At 35.9% G+C, this 24,486-nt stretch overlaps 2 protein-coding genes, 1 long non-coding RNA gene and 1 pseudogene across 3 annotated transcripts; 3 read left to right on the forward strand and 1 right to left on the reverse strand.

Moving 5' to 3' along the window:
* The first annotated feature begins 1,962 nt into the window (after window positions 1–1,962).
* On the forward strand, window positions 1,963–5,412 carry LOC122586542 (probable LRR receptor-like serine/threonine-protein kinase At3g47570). The gene is made up of 2 exons (XM_043758531.1): window positions 1,963–4,597; window positions 4,697–5,412. The coding sequence occupies exons 1-2, from the start codon at window positions 1,972–1,974 to the stop codon at window positions 5,071–5,073; spliced, it is 3,003 nt and encodes a 1,000-aa protein (XP_043614466.1). The 5' UTR covers window positions 1,963–1,971; the 3' UTR covers window positions 5,074–5,412.
* A 4,106-nt stretch (window positions 5,413–9,518) lies between these two features.
* On the forward strand, window positions 9,519–13,060 carry LOC122589973 (probable LRR receptor-like serine/threonine-protein kinase At3g47570). The gene is made up of 2 exons (XM_043762302.1): window positions 9,519–12,146; window positions 12,499–13,060. Exons 1-2 carry the CDS (start codon window positions 9,521–9,523, stop codon window positions 12,876–12,878), a joined length of 3,006 nt encoding a protein of 1,001 aa, XP_043618237.1. The 5' UTR covers window positions 9,519–9,520; the 3' UTR covers window positions 12,879–13,060.
* LOC122589974 lies at window positions 12,447–15,218 on the reverse strand. The gene is made up of 3 exons (XR_006322382.1): window positions 15,041–15,218; window positions 14,336–14,432; window positions 12,447–12,910 (listed from the first exon to the last, which is right to left on the reverse strand). It is a non-coding gene; the product is annotated as an uncharacterized LOC122589974 (long non-coding RNA).
* Window positions 15,219–18,444: 3,226 nt separating this feature from the next.
* LOC122588228 lies at window positions 18,445–21,538 on the forward strand (annotated as a pseudogene).
* Window positions 21,539–24,486: the final 2,948 nt, after the last annotated feature.

The raw sequence follows: 24,486 nt of genomic DNA on the forward strand, positions 1-24,486 counted from the left end.
TTTATAATTTAAGGGTCCATTTTCTCATAGACTAGACTTATGCCCGCACAATGCGGTGGCGGTGGGGTAGTGATGGCGGAGGTGGTGGTGATGATGGTGACAGTGGGGACGGCAATAGGGACGGTGATGGAGGTGACGATGATGGTGACGATGATGGTGAATGTAAAAGTATTGATGTTAAAGATGGTATTGTAGTTATTTTAAGTGTTGGAGATTTATACTATAACTATTTCATTAAAGGTATTATAGGTATATTAGATGAAGATGTTTAAGTTCGCAAATAAAAGAGAATGGTATTTTTGATTTTTCAAAAGTTAAAGGAAAAAAAGTGGTTTGTTTTATTAGATAGTAAAGATAATATTGATGAATTAATAAAAAATCAGGGATAATTTAGACAATTCTGTTACTTGTACTTAAAATGGAAAGAGAAAAGTTTGTTTTATATAATAGCATAAACTATTTCTTTCTAACAAATATTTTCCAAAGTAAAACAAATACATTATTTATCAAACCATTAGAAATCATATTTTATGGATAAAAGTAAGAACAAAATATACTTTTCCACTTAATCAAGAAATGAACAACCATTTCAACGATAAACTAAATTTATGCCCGTGCAATGCATCAGCGGTAGGGGTAATGATAGTGGAGATGGTGGTGGTGACGGTGGTGGGGCCGGTATTGGGACGGTGATGGGAGCGACGGTGATGGGAGCGACGATGATGGTGAAGTAAAGGTAATTGATGTTAAAAGTGGTATTGTAGTTATTATAAGTGTTGGGAGATCTATACTGTAAATTACTTCATTAACGATATTATAGGTATATTCATGGAGATGTTTAAATTGGTGAATAAAGGATAAGAGTATTTTTGGTTTTTTAAAGACAGAAAGTTTAAGGAAAAAAAAGACTGATTTGTTTTATTAGATAGTATAAAAGTATAGATAAATGATGGATATAACAATTAGTTGGAGTAATATATATCCAACATTAACAAGGAAATGAATGAGGTTACAATAATATCATGTCTCATGAAATTTAATTTAATAATTGAATATAATAAATGATTATGATTGCATTATTAGCTGTTATTCAAATATTTATACATTATTATTATTTTTAAAAAAATTTATAAAAAAAAAACCTGCCATAAGTACTCTTATACACTAATATGGGTTAATTTGTAAGTTTTTATTCTTATTTCGCCTATACAACATTTATATCCATATGATCAACTTTGTCCACATAAAAGAGATTTTATCAATATAAGTGATTAGATACTGTAATGTCATTATATTTGTTATCGTTTTTGAAATATTTTTTTTTTTGATTTATATTATTTTTGGACTTTTATAAAAAAAAAAGTTTATTTATTAATAATATCACTTACACAACTATATAAAGATAATATATATATATATATATATTATTAAGAAAAATAAGTTTATTAAGATATATATATATATATATATATTGTGTTAATTAATGAAATAAAAATTTAAAAAATATTTTATGTAATGTTTAGAAAAAGAAAAAGATAATAACTAATGGGTTTTTTTTTAAAGAAATATTTAATGATTAGAAAGAATAAAGAGATTTTTAATGAGATAGTTAATTAAACTAATATATAAGTGTGTAACTTGTTATTGGGAGTTTATTTAGACACTCTCTATTGAAACTGAAAAAGGTGATCAGAAGAAACAAGATGTCAGTTAATTAACTTCGTTGTTGGTGCTATTTGCTTGCTTTTTAAGTGTATTTGAAATATGGTTTTAAAACACATAGAATGATAGAATGATATAATATGAACCCATTTTGATACGTTCTTTGCTGCATAAGAGTCGTAAAGGTGACCAAGTCCAATATGAGTGTTGAAGAAGACATGAGTAGAGACGTGACCATCCACCACGTTACTATAAATGCTCAGCCTAACATCCCACTACCAATCACACAAACAAAAGAAAAACAAAATCATGGCTTACATAGTCGATTTGTTCATACTCAATATTCTCGTTTTCTTTGTTTTCTGTTCTTGTTTCACATCAAACATATATGTAGCTTCTGTCACCTTAAGCATTGACACAGATAAACAAGCCTTACTCTCCATAAAATCTCAAACAATCACACAACCCCCTGATGCTCTAGCATCTTGGGACCAAAACTCATCACCATGCAACTGGACGCGAGTGTCATGTGGTGATCGTGGCCAAAGAGTAGTCGGTCTTGACCTCTCCAAGCTTCAGATAACTGGTCAAGTTAGCCCCGATATAGGCAACCTATCCTTTCTGACATCACTAGAACTCCAAGAGAACCAATTTGTAGCACTTCCTGAAACGATCACTAAACTTACTCGTCTTAGAGTCCTTAACATCAGCTCCAATAACATCCAAGGCAGCATCCCAGCAAACATAAGCCAGTGTATTCAGCTCAGGGTTGTCGATTTCATGCAAAACAAACTTTCTGGTTCGATACCTGAAGACCTTGGTCTTCTAGTGAATCTACAAACTCTCAACTTGGCAAAAAATCACCTTTCAGGTTCAATTCCACTCTCCATTGCTAACCTTTCTTCACTGACTACTTTGAACCTTGGTACAAATAAACTTAATGGCCCGATTCCTAGTGAATTGTCTCTTCTTCGTAACCTAAAGAATCTTGATCTCACCATCAATAATCTCAGTGGCACAATTCCACCATCCATATACAACATGTCTTCCCTCGAGAATATAGCTGTAGCTTCTAACGATTTGTGGGGTGATATACCTTACAATGTTGGGGAAACACTCCCAAATCTTCTAGTGTTCAACTTTTGCATCAATAGATTCACAGGCACTATTCCCGGCTCACTGCACAACCTTACAAACATAAGAATCATCCGAATGGCACATAACCAATTGCATGGGACCGTACCACCTGGATTAGGGAACTTACCTCAACTAGAGATGTATAATATTGGTTATAACAATATTGTTAGCATTCCGGGTGAGGGTCTTGGTTTCTTAAATTCTTTGGTAAACAGTACAAAACTAGATTTTCTAGCAATTGATGGTAACCATTTTGAAGGTGTCATTCCAGAGTCTGTAGGAAGTCTTTCCAAAAATCTCAGAAACTTATACATGGGTTCTAACAGGATATCCGGTAGCATCCCTCCCTCGATCGGTCAACTGAAAGGCCTGGAGTTATTGAATATAAGCTTCAACTCCATTTCTGGAGTAATCCCACCAGAGATAGGCCAATTAGAGAACTTGAACGAGCTTGTTCTCGGCAAGAATAGGTTATCTTCGAATATCCCGAGTTCATTGGGTAATCTCCAAATGTTAACTCAAATTGATTTGTCGAGCAATGAGTTGGTAGGGAGTATACCCATTAGTTTTAGGAATTTCGGAAGGCTTACTTCGATGGACTTGTCCATGAATAAGCTTAATGGAAGTATTGCTAGAGAAGTTCTTGATCTTCCAAGTTTAACCACTATCCTCAATCTGTCCAGTAACTTATTAGTGGGTTCTCTGCCACGAGAAATAGAGCTTTTGGAAAGAGTGGTGACAATTGATTTTTCTAACAACCGATTGACAGGAAACATTCCAAACTCAATCCAAAACTGTAAGAGCTTGGAAAATCTATTCATCTCCAACAATTCTCTCTCTGGCAATATACCAGAAAGTTTGAATGAGTTAAAAGGTTTGGAAACTCTTGACCTCTCTTCCAACCAACTTTCAGGTTCAATCCCTCTTGAGCTTCAAAACTTAATGGCCCTCCAATTTCTGAACCTTTCTTTCAATAACTTGGAAGGAGAAGTGCCTAGTAATGGGGTTTTCTCAAACGTTACTAAAGTTGATCTTGAAGGCAATCCAAAGCTATGTTATGATCCCAAATGCAGAAGAGATAGCCCCCACAAGGCAGTTGTCATTTCAGTCGCAATAGTCATTTCTGTATCGGCAATAATACTTCTATCAATCGCTTTGTTTTTTTACTTCCGGAGAAAGAAAGTGATGATCATGGAAGCTTCTGATTCCTTCAAGGGCCAGCATCACATGGTAACTTATGATCAACTACGTTCATCAACCATGAACTTCCTAGAGGAAAACCTGATTGGACGTGGGAGTTTTGGTTGTGTCTATAAAGGGTGCCTTAATCTCGAAGGGGCTGCCCAAGAAATCGCCGTGAAGGTTCTTGACTTGGAAATCACAGGATCATTGCCTAGCTTTTTGGCTGAATGTGCTGCATTGCGCCATCTCAGACACAGGAATCTAGTCAAGCTCATTACTTCTTGCTCGAGTTTGGATAATAAAAACAGGGATTTTCTTGCACTTGTTTACGAATACATGAAGAATGGAAGCTTGGAGAACTGGATCCAGAACAAAATGGGGTTTCAAGAAAAATTAAATGTGGCAATTGATGTAGCCTGCGGGTTAAGTTATTTGCACCATGAATGTGTGGTGGCTCCGGTGGTGCATTGTGATCTGAAGCCAAGTAACGTTCTGCTAGATGAAGACATGACTGCAAAAATTGGAGATTTTGGGCTTGCAAGCATGTTGGTTGACAAAGATCAATCTTTTAGCTCAGCCCATGTTCTTAAAGGTTCCATGGGTTACATTCCTCCAGGTGAGTTGACTAGCTAATCTCATCTATTATATATGGTTGTACTACTTAAACGAATAAAGGCATGCATTTTACATTAACCAACATCTACATAAAATACAGAGTATGGTATGGGAGCAAAACCATCAACTAAGGGAGATGTGTACAGTTACGGCATTATGCTGATGGAGATTTTCACTGGGAAGAGCCCGACAGATGAGATGTTTGTAGGTGGTCTAAGCCTCAAGACATGGGTGCAGTCTGCTTTCCCGGGTAACTTGCATCAAGTTTTGGATATTCATATGCTTGACAAAGATGAAGAGTCATGCTCAGATCCTCAACTCTTGAACCCAAAGATACAGCTTGATTGTCTCACAGCGGTCATAGGAGTTGCTCTTTCTTGCACCAATGATTCTCCTGAAGGAAGAGTTACAATACTTGAAGCTCTTCGGAAACTCAAGAATGTTCTAGATAAGATTCACAAGTTCGGAGAGAAGTGATGAAGATCCCTGTGATTGGTTGCAAGATGGCACTGTGATACGAATCATGTAACAAGTGATCATTGGGCTGAAGGTTGCTTGAAGAAGAAGTTTAGGAATGGGCCGGTTGTGGGTTGCTTATGTTTATTTAGTTAATGTTTTAATATGTCGTGTTATTTAGGAGGGGAGCTAACTGGAAATTGGAGTTATGTTCCGGTATTATAAATAAGGCCTTAAGCCATTAGTTTTGTTATAGCGTATCACGCAACCGGGAGCTTTGTTCATATACCATCCAACTATCTATGTATCTATTGTTCATTCAACTTAGATCGGATTTTGTCGTGAAATTCTATTCAATTACTTTTGTTCTTATCTCTTCCCTAAATTCCTTTAAGGATCAAGGCCTGTTCAACATTAGTTGATATGGCCCGTAAAGCAGCATTGACATCAACACTCATACAAGCCATAATACCCACAAGTTTCGGGATCCAAAGCTCTGATGTGGTACAGACTAGATGTACATAACAAAAGAAAAATAATAGCCGGCAAAAGTCGGTTGTTATATTAGATAGATAAATACTGAGTTGGAGCCTCATCAAGCTGGTTTTAATCCAACAACTCCTAGTTCATAGAACCTAAATAATCTCCAATCCCCTAAACAATTGGCTCATAGGCCTTATTTAAAGACATCAGACATAATCTAACTTGACCTAACTTGGTAAACAATTACTTACCAAGAATAAGAAACTACTATAAAAAAAGACACTTAACACCCTTATAGTTCTATTGGATATTATTCAAGCAGATTCATACCACACTGCTGCATGGTTTCTAATGGCGATATGAGGAACATACCTATAATATGTCAATCTTAGTTATCTATTACCGTCATATAAACCTACCTACCTTCCCCTCAACTTACCAGATGTTGCCATACTACCCACACTATATATAAGGGAGGAGGGAGCCGAAAGAGAGTTGGGAGGGAGATGGGGGCGAGATGAAGAAAGGTTGGCGAGCTTCGGCTGCAAGTGGAGGGAGATGGGGGCGAGATGGGTCGGGCGAGTTGGGATCTCTCTGGGAGATGAAGAAGAAAAGGGCCAGAAGTGGCAAGTTTGTGAAAGTGGGTGTGACCGTTGAAGGACTAGAAGGGGAAGAAAGAAAAAGCCAGGGGTGAAAGTTGACAAGTTGATAAAAGTTCTTTTTATTTTTTATTTTCTTATATATATTACCCATTTAAACTTTCAAAAACACAACACACACTCCATATTAATTCCTAAAATGACATTTTATTATTTAAAAGAGTACATTACAACATAATTAAAAGTACTTAGCATTACAACATATTAACCACTCATTTTTTTTTTTCGTAAACTGCTTCGGCATTTATGATCAAATGGTTCAAGTTGATGACCGCATCAGCAAGTTCTTCCATAACACTTTCAATCTTAAGTAAAGTATTGACACTCAAGATTAGTACAATGCTCGGTTTGTATATAATCGATTTCTTTTTCACACCATTACCTCTTCGCGTTTAGTTTTCGACCAACGGCAACAAGTTTCTCTTTGAACATTCGGTGGTCGAGGATATCAGCCATGATACTGTCATTCACTTGATCGACAGTCATTGGTGGTTTTTGGTTAGGGGCATTTGATAAAGAAGCCATTTCAAGATATATAGAAGTTTGAGTTTTTATCTGAAATCTTTTATAAGGTCCCAGTATTTATAGGTAGATTACAAAGACGCTCATCCAACGTTCAAAATTCAAAATATTTACACCATTAGTCCCTCTAACGTTTGAATTCAAAATATTTGCACTTTCAGTCCCTTAAATGGCCAAAAATTCAAAAATATTTACACTTATAGTCCCTAAACGGCTACCCGGATTGTCACTCTATAAATAGAAACTTACAGCACAATTTAGATTCATCAACAACTCTAAATTTCATTCTTCTACAAAGTTACTCACTCATTTTAACCAAATGGCGTCCTCATCATCAAAAAACAATGGTCACCGACCTCATCTGACCGAAGATGAGATGAAAACACGAATCATGGCCGATATCAAAGAGGACACCCTCCTTCAAACTGATCTCTCCAGGGTTCTAGGTTACCTACGCAAGAAAAGACGACAATGCGAGCAACATGTTGCTATTATAGAAGCACCAGGCCGCAAGGTCTCGAAGCACGAAGAGACATATTCTTTGTTTCTGCGGGATGAGATCAAGAGGGTCAAGGGGGTGGTCGATGATGTTTTTCAGGCGGGTCACACGTTGAGTGACCAATGCACTTGGTCCGAATCGTACCACGAAAATTGCGGGGAAGACAAAACAACAGATGAAGTCAAATGCCCGCAACACAGCAAGTGGTGGCTCGACGAATGCGCTTACCGTGGATTATGAAATATGTCAATCAACGATGATGAGAATGAACAGTAGTTATGTTTTTTTTTAAGTTATGCATTGTGTGTTTTTATTACGTACGTGTGTGTTTTTACTTTTAAAATGTAATGTTTTTAAGTGGTATGTAATGTATTTGGTTATTAATAAAAGATATAAATTAAAAAGGGTTAGTTATGTAAAGTTTATAATGTTAAGGATAAATTATTAAAATGTGAAAAAAAGGTTGGGAGTTTCGGTTGCCACTAAAAAAAGGTTAAAAAAAGGTTGAAGGGTTGAAATGAGGTGGAGTAATTTGATTGGTTATTTGAAGGGAGATGAAAAGGTTGAAGGATTCGGCTCCCTCCCCCTTAAGTTTTAGAAGTATAAAAATATTTCCGCAGATATATCATATGTGCCTTAATTCTATCTTAACCTTGTTTTAGTCTTGACATTGTCTATTGACTTGAGTGACAGCCATGGGTTAACTTTCGTACTTCTTACATAAGAAAGTGTAATACACCTCCTCATCGTGCATACATGAGCAGAGATATAAATTTTGTTTAAGGGGCCGATTAATATATACAAAGAGGTTGACTGTTCTTAGACAAACATATCTATTAGGTATTCAAATAATACCATGAACGATTCTTCTAAAATTCGTTGATTCAAGTTGAATACCGAAAATTAGGAAAAAAAATCAAACTATCACACAATGATAGAGAGAAAAATGTTTTTTGATCAAACTGAAAACTGATCATCACATTAGGTTTACAATCATATAAATAGGGCTACAAAATTCCGGCCTAAAAACATATCTGGGCCGAAAGTTATAACAAAATAAAAGTCCATAAAAACTCGAAAAAAACATAAAAATGTCCAAAACTCATAGAAAAAGGCCGTTTCATGACTCGAAGGTCGACCCAAACCGCCGTGGGCATTTGCAACTTGATGCGTCTCGTTCCTACGGTCTTTTTGACTGGTCATACGCCCAAAATAGAGCCCTGTAGCTCAAGTTATGCCCATTTTAATGAGACACCCAGCCTTGTTTTGTGCTTCCAAATACAACATGGTCTTCTCATCTATACTTGAGCCCCCATCACAATGCTCTACAAAATAAACATTTGACTATTGGGCTCGGGCTCTTGGCGCTACAGTTATACTTATTGGAAGAGCTAATGAAAGAAAAAGAAAAGAAAAAAACTTTAAAAATCCCTTGGTCCTTCTAACTAATATTTGAATGACTTGTGCTATCTTTTGATACTTTAAATATCAAACCTGCCTTTAGAAATAACATGAGAGTAAGACTATTGAGCTAAATTTATGTCACATTATCTATTAACAAACACAACAAATCAAGGCGTAGCCCATCTCTGGCATTTAAATACATAGAAGAGATTGGTGAAAAAGTTCGAGGCGATGAAATTTGTAGCCGCAAACTCACATTATGTAGATTACAACAACCTCTTGGCAAATAATTTTCCACTTACCCCCATTGGTTTCATAAACAACAGTTCTTTAGGTACAAGTCACAGGCCCATTCATATAGTTGAACAAACATAATTTGGTAGCCTAATCGACAGAATCTTGCTTTTGATTCCTTGATTTTGTGAGTTCATAAGGCTTATTTATTGATGTTTGATATTGTGTTAAATGATTGTAAATGCTATGGTTAATTCTATGGATTGGGGAGATACTTATGTCTCTAACAACGATTCCACAAAAACAAATTTTGTAGTTACTATACATGTGAGTTTAAAAGTTAGTTTAGTTGGGTTGTATGGATATAAGATAGAGAACTTAGTTTTTTAATGGATAGTATTAAACTCAAATTAGCTTGGTTGTTGGTGCTCTTCGCCTGATTTTTTTGTATATTTGAAATATTATTTTAAAACACATAAAAATGAAAAAATATGAACCCATTTTGATACGTTCTTTGCTACATAAGAAGTCATCAAGGTGACCAAGTCCAAAATGCGTTGGTGGGATCGATTTGAAGAAGAAATGAGTAGAGACGGGACCATCAACCTTAATTATAAATGCTTGGCCTTACAACCAACTTCCAATGACACAAAGGAAAAACATAATTATGGCTGTCATAGTTGATATGTTCATACTCAATATTCTAATTTTCTTTGTTTTCTGTTCGTTTTTCATATCAAACATATATGCAGCTTCAGTCACCTTAAGCATTGACACAGATAAACAAGCCTTACTCTCCATAAAATCTCAAACAATCACACAACCCCCTGATGCTCTAGCATCTTGGGACCAAAACTCATTTCCATGCAACTGGACTCGAGTGTTGTGTGGTGATCGTGGCCAAAGAGTAGTCGGTCTTGACCTCTCCAGGCTTCAGATAACTGGTCAAGTTAGCCCCGATATAGGCAACCTATCCTTTCTGACATCACTGCAACTCCAAGAAAACCAATTTGTAGAACTTCCTGAAACGATCACTAAACTTACTCGTCTTAGAGTCCTTAACATCAGCTCCAATAACATCCAAGGCAGTATCCCAGCAAACATAAGCCAATGTATTCAGCTCAGGGTTGTTGATTTCATGCAAAACAAACTTTCTGGTTCGATACCTGAAGACCTTGGTCTTCTAGTGAATCTACAAATTCTCAACTTGGCAAAAAATCGTCTTTCCGGATCAATTCCACCCTCCATTGCAAACCTTTCTTCACTGACTACTTTGAACCTCGGTACAAATACACTTAGTGGCCCAATTCCTAGTGACTTGTCTCTTCTTCAAAACCTAAAGAATCTTGATCTCACCATCAATAATCTCACTGGCACAGTTCCACCATCCATTTATAACATGTCTTCACTCGAGAATCTTGCTGTAGCTGCTAACGATTTGTGGGGTGATATACCTTACAATGTTGGGGAAACACTCCCAAATCTTCTAGTATTCAACTTTTGCATCAATAGATTCACAGGCACTATTCCGGGTTCACTGCACAACCTTACAAACATAAGAATCATACGGATGAAAGAAAATGAATTGCATGGGACCGTTCCACCGGGATTAGGGAACTTACCTAAGCTAGAACTGTATAGTATTAGTTACAATAATATTGTTAGTGTTCCAGGTGAGGGTCTTGGTTTCTTAAATTATTTGGTAAACAGTACAAACCTACGTTTTCTAGCCATTGATGGTAACCATTTTGATGGTGTCATTCCAGAGTCCATAGGAAATCTTTCCAAAAAACTCATAAACTTATACATGGGTTCAAACCAGATATCTGGTAGCATCCCTCCCTCGATTGGTCAACTAAAAGGTCTGGGTTTATTAAATATAAGCTTCAACTCCATTTCTGGCGTAATCCCACCAGAGATAGGCCAATTGAAAGACTTGATCGAGCTTGTTCTCAGCAAGAATAGGTTATCCTCGAATATCCCAAGTTCATTGGGTAATCTTCAAAAGTTGACTCATATAGATTTGTCGAGCAATGAATTGGTAGGGAGTATACCCATCAGTTTTAGGAATTTTGAAAGGCTTACTTCAATGGACTTGTCCAAGAATAAGCTCAATGGGAGTATTTCTAGAGAAGTTCTTGATCTTCCAAGTTTAGCCACTATCCTCAATCTGTCCAATAACTTATTAACAGGCTCTCTGCCTCGAGAAATAGAGCTTTTGGAAAGAGTGGAGACAATTGATCTTTCTAACAACCGATTGACAGGAAACATTCCAAACTCCATCCAAAACTGTAAGAGCTTGGAGAAGCTATTCATCTCCAACAATTATCTCTCTGGCGAAATTCCCGAAAGTTTGAATGATGTAAAAGGTTTGGAAACTCTTGACCTCTCTTCCAACCAACTTTCGGGTTCAATCCCTCTTGAACTTCAAAACTTAATGGTCCTCCAATTTCTGAACCTTTCTTTCAATAACTTGGAAGGAAAAGTTCCTAGTAATGGGGTTTTCTCAAATCTTACTAGGGTTCATCTTGAAGGCAATCCAAAGCTATGTAATGATCCCAAATGCAGAAGAGATGACCCCAACAAAGCAGTTGTCATTTCAGTTACAGTAGTCATTTCTGTATCGGCAGCAATACTTCTATCGATCGCTTTGTTTTTTTACTTCCGGAGAAGGAAAGTGAAGATAATGGACACTTCTGATTCCTTCAAGGGCCAACATCACATGGTAACATATGATCAGCTACGTTTATCAACCATGAACTTCCTTGAGGAAAACCTAATAGGATGTGGGAGTTTTGGTTGTGTTTATATAGGGTACCTCAGTCTCGAAGGGCCTGCCCAACTAATTGCTGTGAAGATTCTTGACATGGAAATCAGCGGTTCATTGCCTAGCTTTTTGGCTGAATGTGCTGCGTTGCGCCATCTCAGGCACAGGAATCTAGTCAAGCTGATTACTTCCTGCTGCAGTTTAGATCAGAAAAACAGGGATTTTCTTGCACTTGTTTATGAATACATGAAGAATGGAAGCTTGGAGAACTGGATCCAGAAAAAAATGGGTATTCAAGAAAAAATAAATGTGGCAATTGATGTAGCCTGCGGTTTAAGTTATCTGCACCATGAATGTGTGGTGGCTCCGGTGGTGCATTGTGATCTCAAGCCAAGTAACGTTCTGCTGGATGAAGACATGACTGCAAAAATAGGAGATTTTGGGCTTGCAAGCATGTTGGTTGACAAAGATGAATCTTTTAGCTCCGCCCACATTCTTAAAGGTTCCATGGGTTATATTCCTCCAGGTGAATTCACTTATCTCATCTTCTATATAATGGTTGTACTAAAAAAAGGGTAAATGGGTGGGAACCCTCTGGTCTCATGTACCATCTTGGTACCCAGAGCGCACACCGCATAGAACTCTTGATCGGTAAGTCACCGTCCTCACACATGAATCACAAGATATAGCTTCTCCAGTTGTCTTGGACAAGTTTTGAACCTATGACCTCTAGCCTTCATATGTGGACCCATGTGGTCACATGATGGCGGTAACACCGGGGTGAAGGGTTTCACCCCATTGGTATATAATCATTGTACTACTTGAATGAATAAGGACATGCATTTTACATTAACATCTTATATTGACATTAAATACAGAGTATGGTATGGGAGCAAAACCATCAACGAAAGGAGATGTGTACAGTTACGGCATTATGCTGTTGGAGATTTTCACCGAGAAGAGCCCGACAGATGAGATGTTTGTGGGTGGTCTAAGCCTCAAGACATGGGTGCAGTCTGCTTTCCCGGCTAACTTGGATCAAGTTGTGGATATTCATATGCTTGATAAAGATGAAGGGTCATGCTCAGATCCTCAACTCTTGAACCCGAAGATACAGCTTGATTGTATCACAACGGTCATAGCAGTTGCGCTTTCTTGCACCAATGACTCTCCTGAAGGAAGAATTACAATACTTGAAGCTCTTTGCAAACTCAAGAATGTTCTAGATACGATTCACAAGTTCAGAGTCAAGTGTTGAAGAGCCCAATGCTTGGATGCAAGTTGGTTCTGCTGCATGGTTTCTAGTGGCAATATGAGTAACATACCTATGTAATTCATCTTAGGCATCTATTACAGTAAAATAAAAAGACGTAACTTGCCAGATATTGCCATACTACCCAAACTATAAGTTTTCAGAAGTAAAAATATTTTTTGTAGGTATATCAGATATGCTTCAATTCCATTGCTTCTGTGTTCTGGTCTTAACTTACCTTGTTTCATTCTTGACTTTCCCTATTGATGTAAGTGAAAGCAATGGATCTTAACTTTCGTACTTCTTACATTAAAAAGTGTAATACACACTCTCATAGAGCATACATGAGCAGAGATATCAATTTTGTTTTAAGGGGACGATTAATATATACGAGGAGGTCAACTGATATTTGAAAAACAACCCGATCAAGTATAATTTTTTTTTGGAAACAGTCAATTACTACTAAAGTGATTACTTATTACAACTAATGCCAACAATGAGGCTCAAAAGCATGACCATGCTGAGTGACTGATACCAACGGGCCAAGAGCCACAAGTTTCTATTTAGTATAATTAGTAACCTACAAAATCAATCTTGTTCATGGGAAAAAACTGAATCACTACAAGCTTTTGTGGTGGTTTGTGATTCCTTGTCTAAAATAATACTAGTGTATCGTATCTGGTTATGGAGAATTTGGGGGAATCCTACTAGCCTGCTCCACCCCTGCTTCTAAATAAACCACCTGCGTTTTTGGAAGGGATCTATTTCAGTCTTGAAGAGGGGAATCAACTTCTGCAGTTCTATCAAGTGGACTGCTCCACTTACATATACTTGGCAGATGTATTTCTTACATATGCTGAGCAAGAAAGATTAACTAATTTAGTCATTACTGTCATGCAAATAAACTAATTGAGTCATTACTAAAAGTCTATTTCATACGAAAATTCAGTAAAAAAGTTACAAAAGATTTTATAAATGGATTACTTCTGTTGGTAAAAGTCCATAAACAGAGCTAACATGAATTTTGGTATATTTTTCCGTGTTCATTTTAACTGTATTAGATACACAGACAATAAGAATAATTTCATTGCTGGAAGCAGATGTCATTAATCAAATCATACATTATAATTACTTAAAACTAGTTGTAATAATGTCATATTGTTTCATAGTTAAGATAACTATACCAAAAATAAATAATCTGTCGGAAGAACCGCAAGTATGGACATCACCTCCATATCTAATATCATCTTCTTTTGGATAGCCTTTTCCTCCAGTTATATAATGTAATATCATTGGAGTGCACCATAATGTGGTAAAAAAAAGGCATTCTTGCTACACTAATCCAATATATGTATAACTCGGCAAGTCTTTACCCAAAGACATAAAAGATACACATCCAATCCAGTTCATGCTAACACTGTAGTTGTAAAAGTAAGATGCATTCAGGAATAGAACCAACTTACATGGTAGTGTTCCTTCTGAAGAGATACAGAAGCATCAAGCAGTTACAACTCCTGATTTGTAAATGCAACTCAAGCCGATTGAAAAAGGCAGAAGACCCTGTGAATGAAAGGACATGCATAGCATATACATGATATATAATTATATATAACACCAGAAAAGAAAGAAACATGGTCACTTAGTCACTTTAGCTATGTACCCAACTGAACATATCAATGTAATAGTATAAGGTTTTCATCTGGAACTTCATCCATGACCATGACAATGAAAACATTAACATCTGGAAAGACAAAACCAAAAAAAGCATTTGGCGACTCTTGGCTCTTACAGTTATACATATTGGAAGAGCTAATGAAGTATTAAAACTCAAAGACAATGCGTAGGCCATCTCTGGCATTTAAATACATAGAATAGATTGGTGAAAAAGTTCTTTAGGTAGATAGAATAGATTGGAAGAGCTAATGAAGTATTAAAACTCACATTATGTAGATAACAGCAACCTTTTCGCAAATAATTTTCCACTTAGCCCCATTGGTTTCATAAACAACAGTTCTTTAGGTACAAGTCAAAGGCCCATAAACTAAGGAGTTGTTTGGTCAATTTTTTTTCTTTCCAAATGGAGTCGAACCAAGCTACAACAGAGTATTCGCCACATTATAGATATATGTGACAATCAAATTAACCAAGAATGGGTGGTTAGGGCTAACCTGGAGAAATGACCGGAGACGGTGACAGAAGTAGAGTTGTGACGATGGTGCAGCATCACACAAAGTCCAGATGACGACGGTCGGAAGCGACAAAAGGAATTTGAATATTAGAGATTTTTAACTTTGACTTTATCTTAAGATTAATTTTAACTTTATCTCACATGAACGACTTCGACTCAAAAATATTCAGCTTAGTGGTATTCATTCTAAGATTGATTTTAATTTGGTTTTATCAACATGAATGAACGACTTTGACTAAAAAATATTCAGCTTAGTGGTATTCATTATTCAAACGAGCATAATACCCGCGTGTTGCGATGGAATTTTGTTTTAAAAATGAGATAGATTCGGGGGTAGTTTAGTCCAACTGTAGAGGTGGGTATAGAAAGATGTATTAAAGTGAAGGACATTTTAGACTTATCAGGTTCTTAATGACTTAAAGCTAGTTTGCTTTATAAAGGATTATAGATTAGGGTAAATTATATTTTTGGTCCCTGAACTTGACACGTTTTTTACTTTTAATCACTAAACTTCAAAATTTTCAAATTATACACTAAACTTGCCACTTTTTTTCACTTTTGGTCACCGCGTCAACTTTGTTACCCTTTCTCCATTAACTTGCCCAGATTAATTAGTTTTTTTTCAGTTTCCGTCCTTTTCATTTATTCCATTATTAAAAGTGATAATCGATGAAAATTACATTCAAAACTCAATCCATTTATATGATTCATTACAAACTTATATAACACACACAAAAATATTTACAGTTAAATCATAAGGCGTTATCGACTATTCAGTGGAAAAAATCTAGAACATATTACTCTGGATGATCGTTACAATATCCATTTTTTTATTATAGTTTAACAATAGTTAACAAAATGAATTAAGGAAAACTATATAAATTTATATAATACAAATAAAATTATTTATGGTTAAAATAGACATAAAAAGACTAACAAATTCAAACAGATGCACTAAAAAAAATCTAACTTTATAAATAAAAATTTCAACTAACAATTATTTCATAGTCGTTCAAAAAAAATATCAATTATTTCATCTAATCAAACTAACCGTAAATATTATTGTTTGTGTTATATAAATTTATATAGTTTTCCTTAATTCATTTTTTTTTACTATTGCTAAACTATAAAAAAAAAATGTATTGTAACGGTTATCCAGAGTAACGTGTTTTAGATTTTTTTTTTCTCTGAATAATCGATAACGCCTTATGATTTAACCGTAAATATTTTTGTTAGTATTATATAAATTTATAATAAATCATATAAATGGATTGAGTTTTGAGTGTACTTTTCATCGATTATCACTTTTAATCATGGAATAAATGAAAAGGACGAAAGCTGGAAAAAAAAACAACTAACGAATCTAAGTTAATTAACGGAGGAAAGGTAACAAAGTTAACGCGGTGACCAAAAGTGAAAAAAATGGCAAGTTCAGTATATAATTTACAATTTTTAAAGTTTAAGGATTAAAAGTGAAAAATATATCAAGTTCAGTGACTAAAAATGTAATTTACCCTTCAAATTAATATGAAACACATTCAATTGTGCATATGTGGCCAAATGATAGCCTATTAGTTTCGGAGACCAAAGATGGCTAATTTGATGGTTAACTTAGTTTGTGTGGTTGGCTCCGTGGTTCTCCCACCATTGAAGAATCCGAGTAGGGTTGATTTTTTTTTCATTGGGTATTACATATTTACATGAATTCTAACTTTTAGGTTAAGTGTTACCATTATAATGGGATTGCTACATGGTTGATGAGTGGTCATTCATGTCATAATTTTTTTGGCATGGTATCGTGTGGTTGTATCAATTATTACAGTTTCTTTTATGACTTTGGAGGAACGTATATGATGCAGTTTTTTTTCTTTTTAATTATCTATGTTATTTTATAAAACATTTATATTTTGTTTAAATTTTAAAAATATTAAATATTATCATCTTAAAAATATCATTTAATATTAATGTTATATATATATATATATATATATGAGAGTTAGTTTGAGTACCTATGGAAAAAAAATACAAACATACACTTCACAGTTGTTGGATCAAAACTTTGGACGGATCATATCAAGCCTTTTTCCGCCTTCTCCGGCCAGCAGCCTGCTTCTTCTCCGGCGAGACTACCGTCAGCCACCACCTTCTTCTCCGGTGAGACAACTACCACTAGCCACCATCATCTCCGACCACCCCAACCACGGTGTCGGCGTCGACAGCAAGGGCTTCGCCCGTACGGTAGCAAACCATCACCATCTCTTGGATCACCGTCCATTAAGTCCATATGATTCCCATATGCGTCCCTTGACAACCAGTTTAGAACGGATGAGGGCCTCGTACCGTATGCACCCGAAAACGAACCTGATTCTCACCGGAAAGTCGTCGGAGATGTCGCCGGAGGTGGTGTCGGTGGTTGTTTAGGAGGAGGTGTAACGTTCACCGGAGAAGAAGGATATTATATAATTTATAAATGTTCAATTAATAATAACAAATATATTTTTTATATACACGTGTATATGAGTTCAAAACCGGTTGTCTTGTAAGATCACTTTAAGCCACCATCATCTTTTGACCCATGTATAAAATGAAGTGTATAAATTATATATACAATCCAATTTAAAAATGAAAAACCATACTTCATTTTATATATAGGTCAAAAGATGACGGTGACTTAAAATCATCTTACATGATAACCGGTTTTGAACTCATATACACTCGTATATATAAGTATAGTGGTGTATTCTATGGAATTATAGGTTGTTGTGGGATCCAACTTTTAATATCATAGTTAGAATGAAAAAAATGTAATATGAGTGTCATCTTACCAAGGTAGCTCATTTTTTGGTGTGCTAGCATTTGTCATCGTTGATACTGACAATTAAGAGATTGTGTTTAACTTTTATCGATAACAATTGCATAAAAATGTAACGATCTATTTGATTCTTTTAGAAGCCATAAAAAATACATCAAAATTGGATCAAGGGATCAATATTTTTGTCTCTAGAGATAAAAGGTCACAAGTTCTATTTTCATATATTGTAAGACCGTAAGTCCTATTTTATCTTGGATAAACTTGAAAACGGTCTTTTTACTTTATAAATATAAAATGGTTTACATCTCAACTTCTTACATATACCATCCTAATACTGAGACCTAAAACAGAGGCCAATATTTTTTACATACTTTTCTTTTAAAAGCCATAAAATTAATGATTTTATAAACCCATTTTGATACATAACTACAAAAGTCATGAAGTTGAGAAAGTCCAATGAGTTAATAGGATTTGGAGAAGACATGAGTAGAGAGGTGAACATCAACCGCACTTATAAGTTATAAATACCCTGCCAACACACACCACTACCAATCACACCAACAAAAGAAACCATGATGCCTTTCATAGTCAATATTCTCATTTTCTTTGGTTTCTATTCTTGTTTCATATCAAATAAATATGTAGCTTCTGTCATCTCAAGTATTGACACCGATAAACAAGCTTTACTCTCCATAAAATCTCAAACAGTCACACAACCCCCTGTGCTCTAGCATCTTGGGACCAAAACTCATCTCCATGCAACTGGACTCGAGTGACGTGTGGTGATCGTAGCCGAAGAGTAGTCGGTCTTGACCTCTCCAAACTTCGGATAACTGGTCAAGCTAGCCCGGATATAGGAAATCTAACCTCTCTGAGATCACTGCAACTCCAAGAAAACCAATTTGAAGAACTTCCTGACACGATAACTAAACTTATTCGTCTTAGAGTCCTTAATATCAGTTTCAATAACATCCAAGGTAGTATCCCGGCAAACATAAGCCAATGTATTCAGCTCAGGGTTGTTGATTTCATGCAAAACAAACTTTCTGGTTCGATACCTGAAGACCTTGGTCTTCTAGTGAATCTACAAATTCTCAACTTGGCAAAAAATCGTCTTTCCGGATCAATTCCACCCTCCATTGCAAACCTTTCTTCACTGACCACTTTGAACCTCAATACAAATACACTTAATGGCACGATCCCTAGTGACTTGTCTCTTCTTCGTAACCTAAAATATCTTGATGTCACCATCAATAATCTCACTGGCACAGTTCCACCATCCATTTACAACATGTCTTCACTCGAGACTCTAGCCGTAGGTTTTAACGAGTTGTGGGGTGATGTACCTTACAACGTTGGGGAAACACTCCCAAATCTTCTAGTGTTCTACTTTTGTCTCAATAGATTCACAGGCACTATTCCGGACTCACTGCACAATCTTACAAACATAAGAATCATACGAATGGCAGAAAACGAATTGCATGGGACCGTACCACCGGGATTAGGGAACTTACCTCAGCTAGAAATGTATAATATTGGTTACAATAATATTGTTAGTGTTCCGGGTGAGGGTCTTGGTTTCTTAAATTCTTTGGTGAACAGTACAAAACTACGTTTGCCAGCCATTGATGGTAACCATTTTGATGGTGTCATTCCAGAGTCCATAGGAAGTCTTTCCAAAAAACTCAGAAACTTATACATGGGTTCTAACCGGATATCTGGTAACATCCCTCCTTCAATTGGTCAACTAAAAGGCCTTGAGTTACTGAATATAAGCTTCAACTCCATTTCTGGCATAATCCCACCAGAGATAGGTCAATTGGAGAACTTGATTCAGCTTGTTCTCGGCAAGAATAAGTTATCTTCAAATATCCCGAGTTCATTGGGGAATCTTCAAAAGTTGACTCATATTGATTTGTCAAGCAATGAATTGGTAGGGAGCATGCCCATCAGTTTTAGGAATTTCGAAAGGCTTACTTCTATGGACTTGTCCATGAATAAGCTCAATGGGAGTATTACTAGAGAAGTTCTTGATCTTCCAAGTTTAACCACTATCCTCAATCTGTCCAGTAACTTGTTAACGGGCTCTCTGCCTCCAGAAATAGAGTTTCTGGAAAGGGTGGTGGCAATTGATCTTTCTAACAACCGATTGACAGGAAACATTCCTAAGTCGATCCAAAATTGTAAGAGCTTGGAGAAGCTATTCATCTCCAACAATTTTCTCTCTGGCACAATTCCAGAAAGTTTGGATGAAGTTAGAGGCCTAGAAACTCTTGACCTCTCTTCCAACCAACTTTCGGGTTCAATACCTCTTGAGCTTCAAAACTTGAGGGCCCTCCAGTTTCTGAACCTTTCTTTCAATAACTTGGAAGGAAAAGTTCTTAGTAATGGGGTTTTCTCAAATCTTACTAGGGTTCCTCTTGAAGGAAATCCAAAGCTGTGTTATGATGCCAAATGCAGTAGAGATCACCCCCACAAAACTGTGGTCATTTCAGTCGCAGTAGCTGTTTCTTTATCTGCAGCAATACTTGTATCAATCACTTTGTTTGTTTACTTCCGGAGAAAGAGAGTGATGATCATGGACACTCCTGATTCTTTCAAGGGCCAGCATCACATGGTAACTTATGATCAATTAAGCTCGTCAACTATGAGCTTCCATGACGAAAACCTGATAGGACGTGGGAGTTTTGGTTGTGTCTATAAAGGGTGCCTCGGTCTCGAAGGGCCTGCCCAAGAAATCGCCGTGAAGGTTCTTGACTTGGAAATCACCGGATCATTGCCTAGCTTTTTGGCTGAATGTGCTGTACTGCGCCATCTCAGACACACGAATCTAGTTAAGCTGATTACGTCCTGCTCCAGTTTGGATCAGAAAAACAAGGATTTTCTTGCACTTGTTTATGAATACATGAAGAATGGAAGTTTGGAGGACTGGATACAAAACCAAATGGGGTTTCAAAAAAAACTAAATGTGGCAATTGATGTAGCCTGCGGGTTAATTTATTTGCACCATGAATGTGTGGTGGCTCCGGTAGTGCATTGTGATCTCAAGCCAAGTAACGTTCTGTTGGATGAAGACATGACTGCAAAAATAGCAGACTTTGGGCTTGCAAGTATGTTGGTTGACAAAGACCAATCTTTTAGCTCGGCCCACGTCCTCAAAGGTTCCATGGGTTACATTCCTCCAGGTGAGTTTATCTCATCTTCTATACATGGCTACTTGAATGAATAAGGACACGCATTTTACATTAACTTGTTATATGTACATAAAGTGCAGAGTATGGTATGGGAGCAAAGCCATCAACGAAAGGAGATGTGTACAGTTACGGCATTATGCTGTTGGAGATTGGCACCGAGAAGAGCCCGACAGATGAGATGTTTGTAGGTGGTCTAAGCCTCAAGACATGGGTGCAGTCTGCTTTCCCGGATAACTTGGATCAAGTTTTGGATATTCATATGCTTGACAAAGATGAACAGCCATGCTTAGATCCTCAACTCTTGAACCAGAAGATACAGCTTGATTGTCTCAAAATGGTCATAGGAGTTGCACTTTCTTGCACCAATGATTCTCCTGATAAGAGAATTACAATAGTTGAAGCTCTTCGCAAACTCAAGAATGTTGTAGATATGATTCACAAGCTCAAAGTGAAGCGTAGAAGAGCCTGGTGATTAAGTCATCACTGCCATGCAAAAAATTTATTTTAAAAAAAAAGAAAAGAAAAGAAAAACTCATTGCGTCTTTACTAGAAGTTTATGGTGATACGAGAATTCAGTAAGAAAAGGTACATAAGATCAACTGATCAAGTCCATAAAACAGAGCTAACATGTATTTTGGTATAATTCTATGTACGTGTTCATTTCTACTTTAACTATATTTGATACACAAGATTTGGTAAGGATAATTTCATTGTTGGGAGCAGATGTCATCAATCATAATCATATATTACAATAACTTATGAGTAGTTGTAGTTTGTAAACCAGAATACTAATAATGTCATATTTTTTCACAGTGGAGACAATTATAAAAAAATAAATAACAAACGCAAGTATGGATATCACCTCCAAGGCTCCAAATCTGGTATCATATTTTTCTGATAACTTTGTTCCTTCTGACTCCCATTATAAATTTTAATTATACAAGTGCACTATTGCTCCAGTGATCCAATAAACATATAAGTTGCAATATTGCCCAAAAGACTTGGAGGATAATCAAGCAAACCAGTTCATGCTAACAATGTATTTCTAGTAGTAAGATGCTCAGGCTATAAGCACTACATACACACGTAAACACACCAAAAATATAGTATCTAAAAAGGAGAAAATAATAATAAAGATATAAACATGGTCTCTTTTAATTAAGTTCATCATTGACTATTTGAATGACTTATGCTATCTGTTAACCAACTCCACTTAGGTGGGTTGGCCAGGGGTATCTTCTAAATCCACTATGTGGGTCCCGGAGGTGAGTTTTCCCCAAGGTCTCGGGTTCGAGTCTTGGGTTTCTCATCTCAAGGTATTTTCCATGAGGAGGGGATTGGAGGTCCAGCGAATTGTTAGTTAAAATTGCCTCCAGCACGTCTGAATCGAAACTAACTTTAAAAAATAAAAAATTTAAAAAAAAAAAACCTTATGCTATCTGTTGAATGTTGATACTTCTGGATAAGAGCAGTCAATCAGGCCACTAAAATTTCAAAACTGCCTTAACTCCAATCGTTCAATAATGACATGCGAGTAAGATTATTGAGCTTAACTTATGTCACATTATTAACAAATCAATGCGTATGTCAACTTTGATATTTTCCTTCTAGCTCGGAGATCTTCACGAATAATCGGATTTATAAGTAACTATTATGGTATGTAATTCTTAAATTATTATCTTATTATATGCGTATATAACTTTTTGTTATAATGCTAGTTATCGTTAATCATAAAATTTGCTTATATATCTTTGGTAAAAATTAGGGGCATTTCTATTTGCTCGGCTGAAATGTTTAAATTCTTAGGGCCGCCACTATTAACCTGAAAAGTGACCAAAAGAATACCCCTAGTTGGCTACTTGTGTCGTTTACTTATAGATATTGTGTTAGCTTGTTGTAATCGAAGGTTTTCTGGTCGTCTACTGCCTACAGCACCCAAAATGTTTAATTTTATGATAGACTCAAAGTTTTTGATAAGTGTATTTATTTTTGTATAAATTTTTATCTATAATTAAAAAAAAAAAGTCGATGTTACATTTGGGTTTTGTGCATTTGTATTGGTGTTATAGGCGTAAAGGTTGTAAAAGATAATGTGATTGATGTAAGAGAAAAGTAGGGGTTTTTTTTTGATGGAAATGTAAAACCGTATGAAAGTGTGACTTACCAACTGTATGTAAATTGTAAAATAGTCTCATGGCTTCAAATTCAATCATAAAGACTAACACCATAGCGTACAAGACAACTTTGAAAACGAGAGTTCAATGAAAGTTTTAGATGTGGGATTTCAAAGTATCACAATTTAAATAAAGTTTTAGTTGAAATTTTTTAAACTATTTTTTTTTCAAAACTAGTTGTTCATAAACAAAACACTAAAATTTGAGAAAAATAAAGAAATAATCAACGGCGTTGGTATATACAGTATTCTTTTATTTTTTTTTATTTGAGAAATAGGTTTCCTTGAAATAGGTTTCCTTAGAAACAGGCAATGAATTGAATGAGGTTACAATGATATCATGTCTCATGAAATTTAATTTAATAATTGAATATAATAAATGATTATAATTGCATTATTAGCTACTGTAATTTTTTTTTAACGTTCGTGTCACGGGACAGCTAGCTGTTACATTTATACAGGCAGGCAGTCACTAGCGACGGGTCCACGAAGTCACGGACCACGGGGGTACAGAAGGCACGACGTTAAATTAGAGATAAAACTTTGTCTGCTCAGACTCGAACTTTGGCCCAAGATCCAAGCATCATTACAAGACTTCAGAATACCGCTGGAGTTTCTAGCTACTGTATTATTCAAATATATATACTATATTATTATTGACTTATGGTTCTTTTGTGTTTATACGGAGCAAAAGAGTAATTGCTAAATAAAAGGAAAGCTATATATATTGAAACTGATAAAGGTTACAAGAAACAAGATGTCAATTGAATAGCTTCGCCTGCTTTTTAAGTGTGTTTGAAATATCTATATCTATATCTATCTATATCTATACTATACTATACTATATCATAAGGGAAATGATTAATCATCCTAACCAAATAGCCTAATAATCCTCTTAACTATTAAATGACGACATGTAAAAAAATCAGGGAGCAAGATTAGGAAAGAGAATTAATGGATACCACATGTCACCTTCTTAATGTTTTAGGAGAATTATTAAGCTATTTGGCTAGGGGGATTTATCATTTTCCATATTATAAAGCAAATTCACTTTGATAACAATTGAACTTAAAATTTCAATATTAATTTAAATTTTCAACAATGTACACATTCTAATGCATAATATATCATACATCATAATTACATTACATCAATAACATCCACTACTCACTGTCACCGCCACCACCACCCATCACCGTTGCCGCCATTACATCACCGCCACCGCCTCCATCGTCCGCAACGTGCGG

The sequence above is a fragment of the Erigeron canadensis genome, chromosome 2 (assembly GCF_010389155.1).
Source record: "Erigeron canadensis isolate Cc75 chromosome 2, C_canadensis_v1, whole genome shotgun sequence".
Taxonomy (NCBI): Eukaryota; Viridiplantae; Streptophyta; class Magnoliopsida; order Asterales; family Asteraceae; genus Erigeron; species Erigeron canadensis.

Bases quoted from the DNA above. Each gene is read 5' to 3' on its own strand.
- LOC122589973 (XM_043762302.1), top strand. From the start codon at position 9,521: ATGGCTGTCATAGTTGATATGTTCATACTCAATATTCTAATTTTCTTT. The intron at 12,147-12,498 runs GTGAATTCACTT...CATTAAATACAG, and splicing joins CATGGGTTATATTCCTCCAG to AGTATGGTATGGGAGCAAAA.
- LOC122586542 (XM_043758531.1), top strand. From the start codon at position 1,972: ATGGCTTACATAGTCGATTTGTTCATACTCAATATTCTCGTTTTCTTT. The intron at 4,598-4,696 runs GTGAGTTGACTA...CATAAAATACAG, and splicing joins CATGGGTTACATTCCTCCAG to AGTATGGTATGGGAGCAAAA.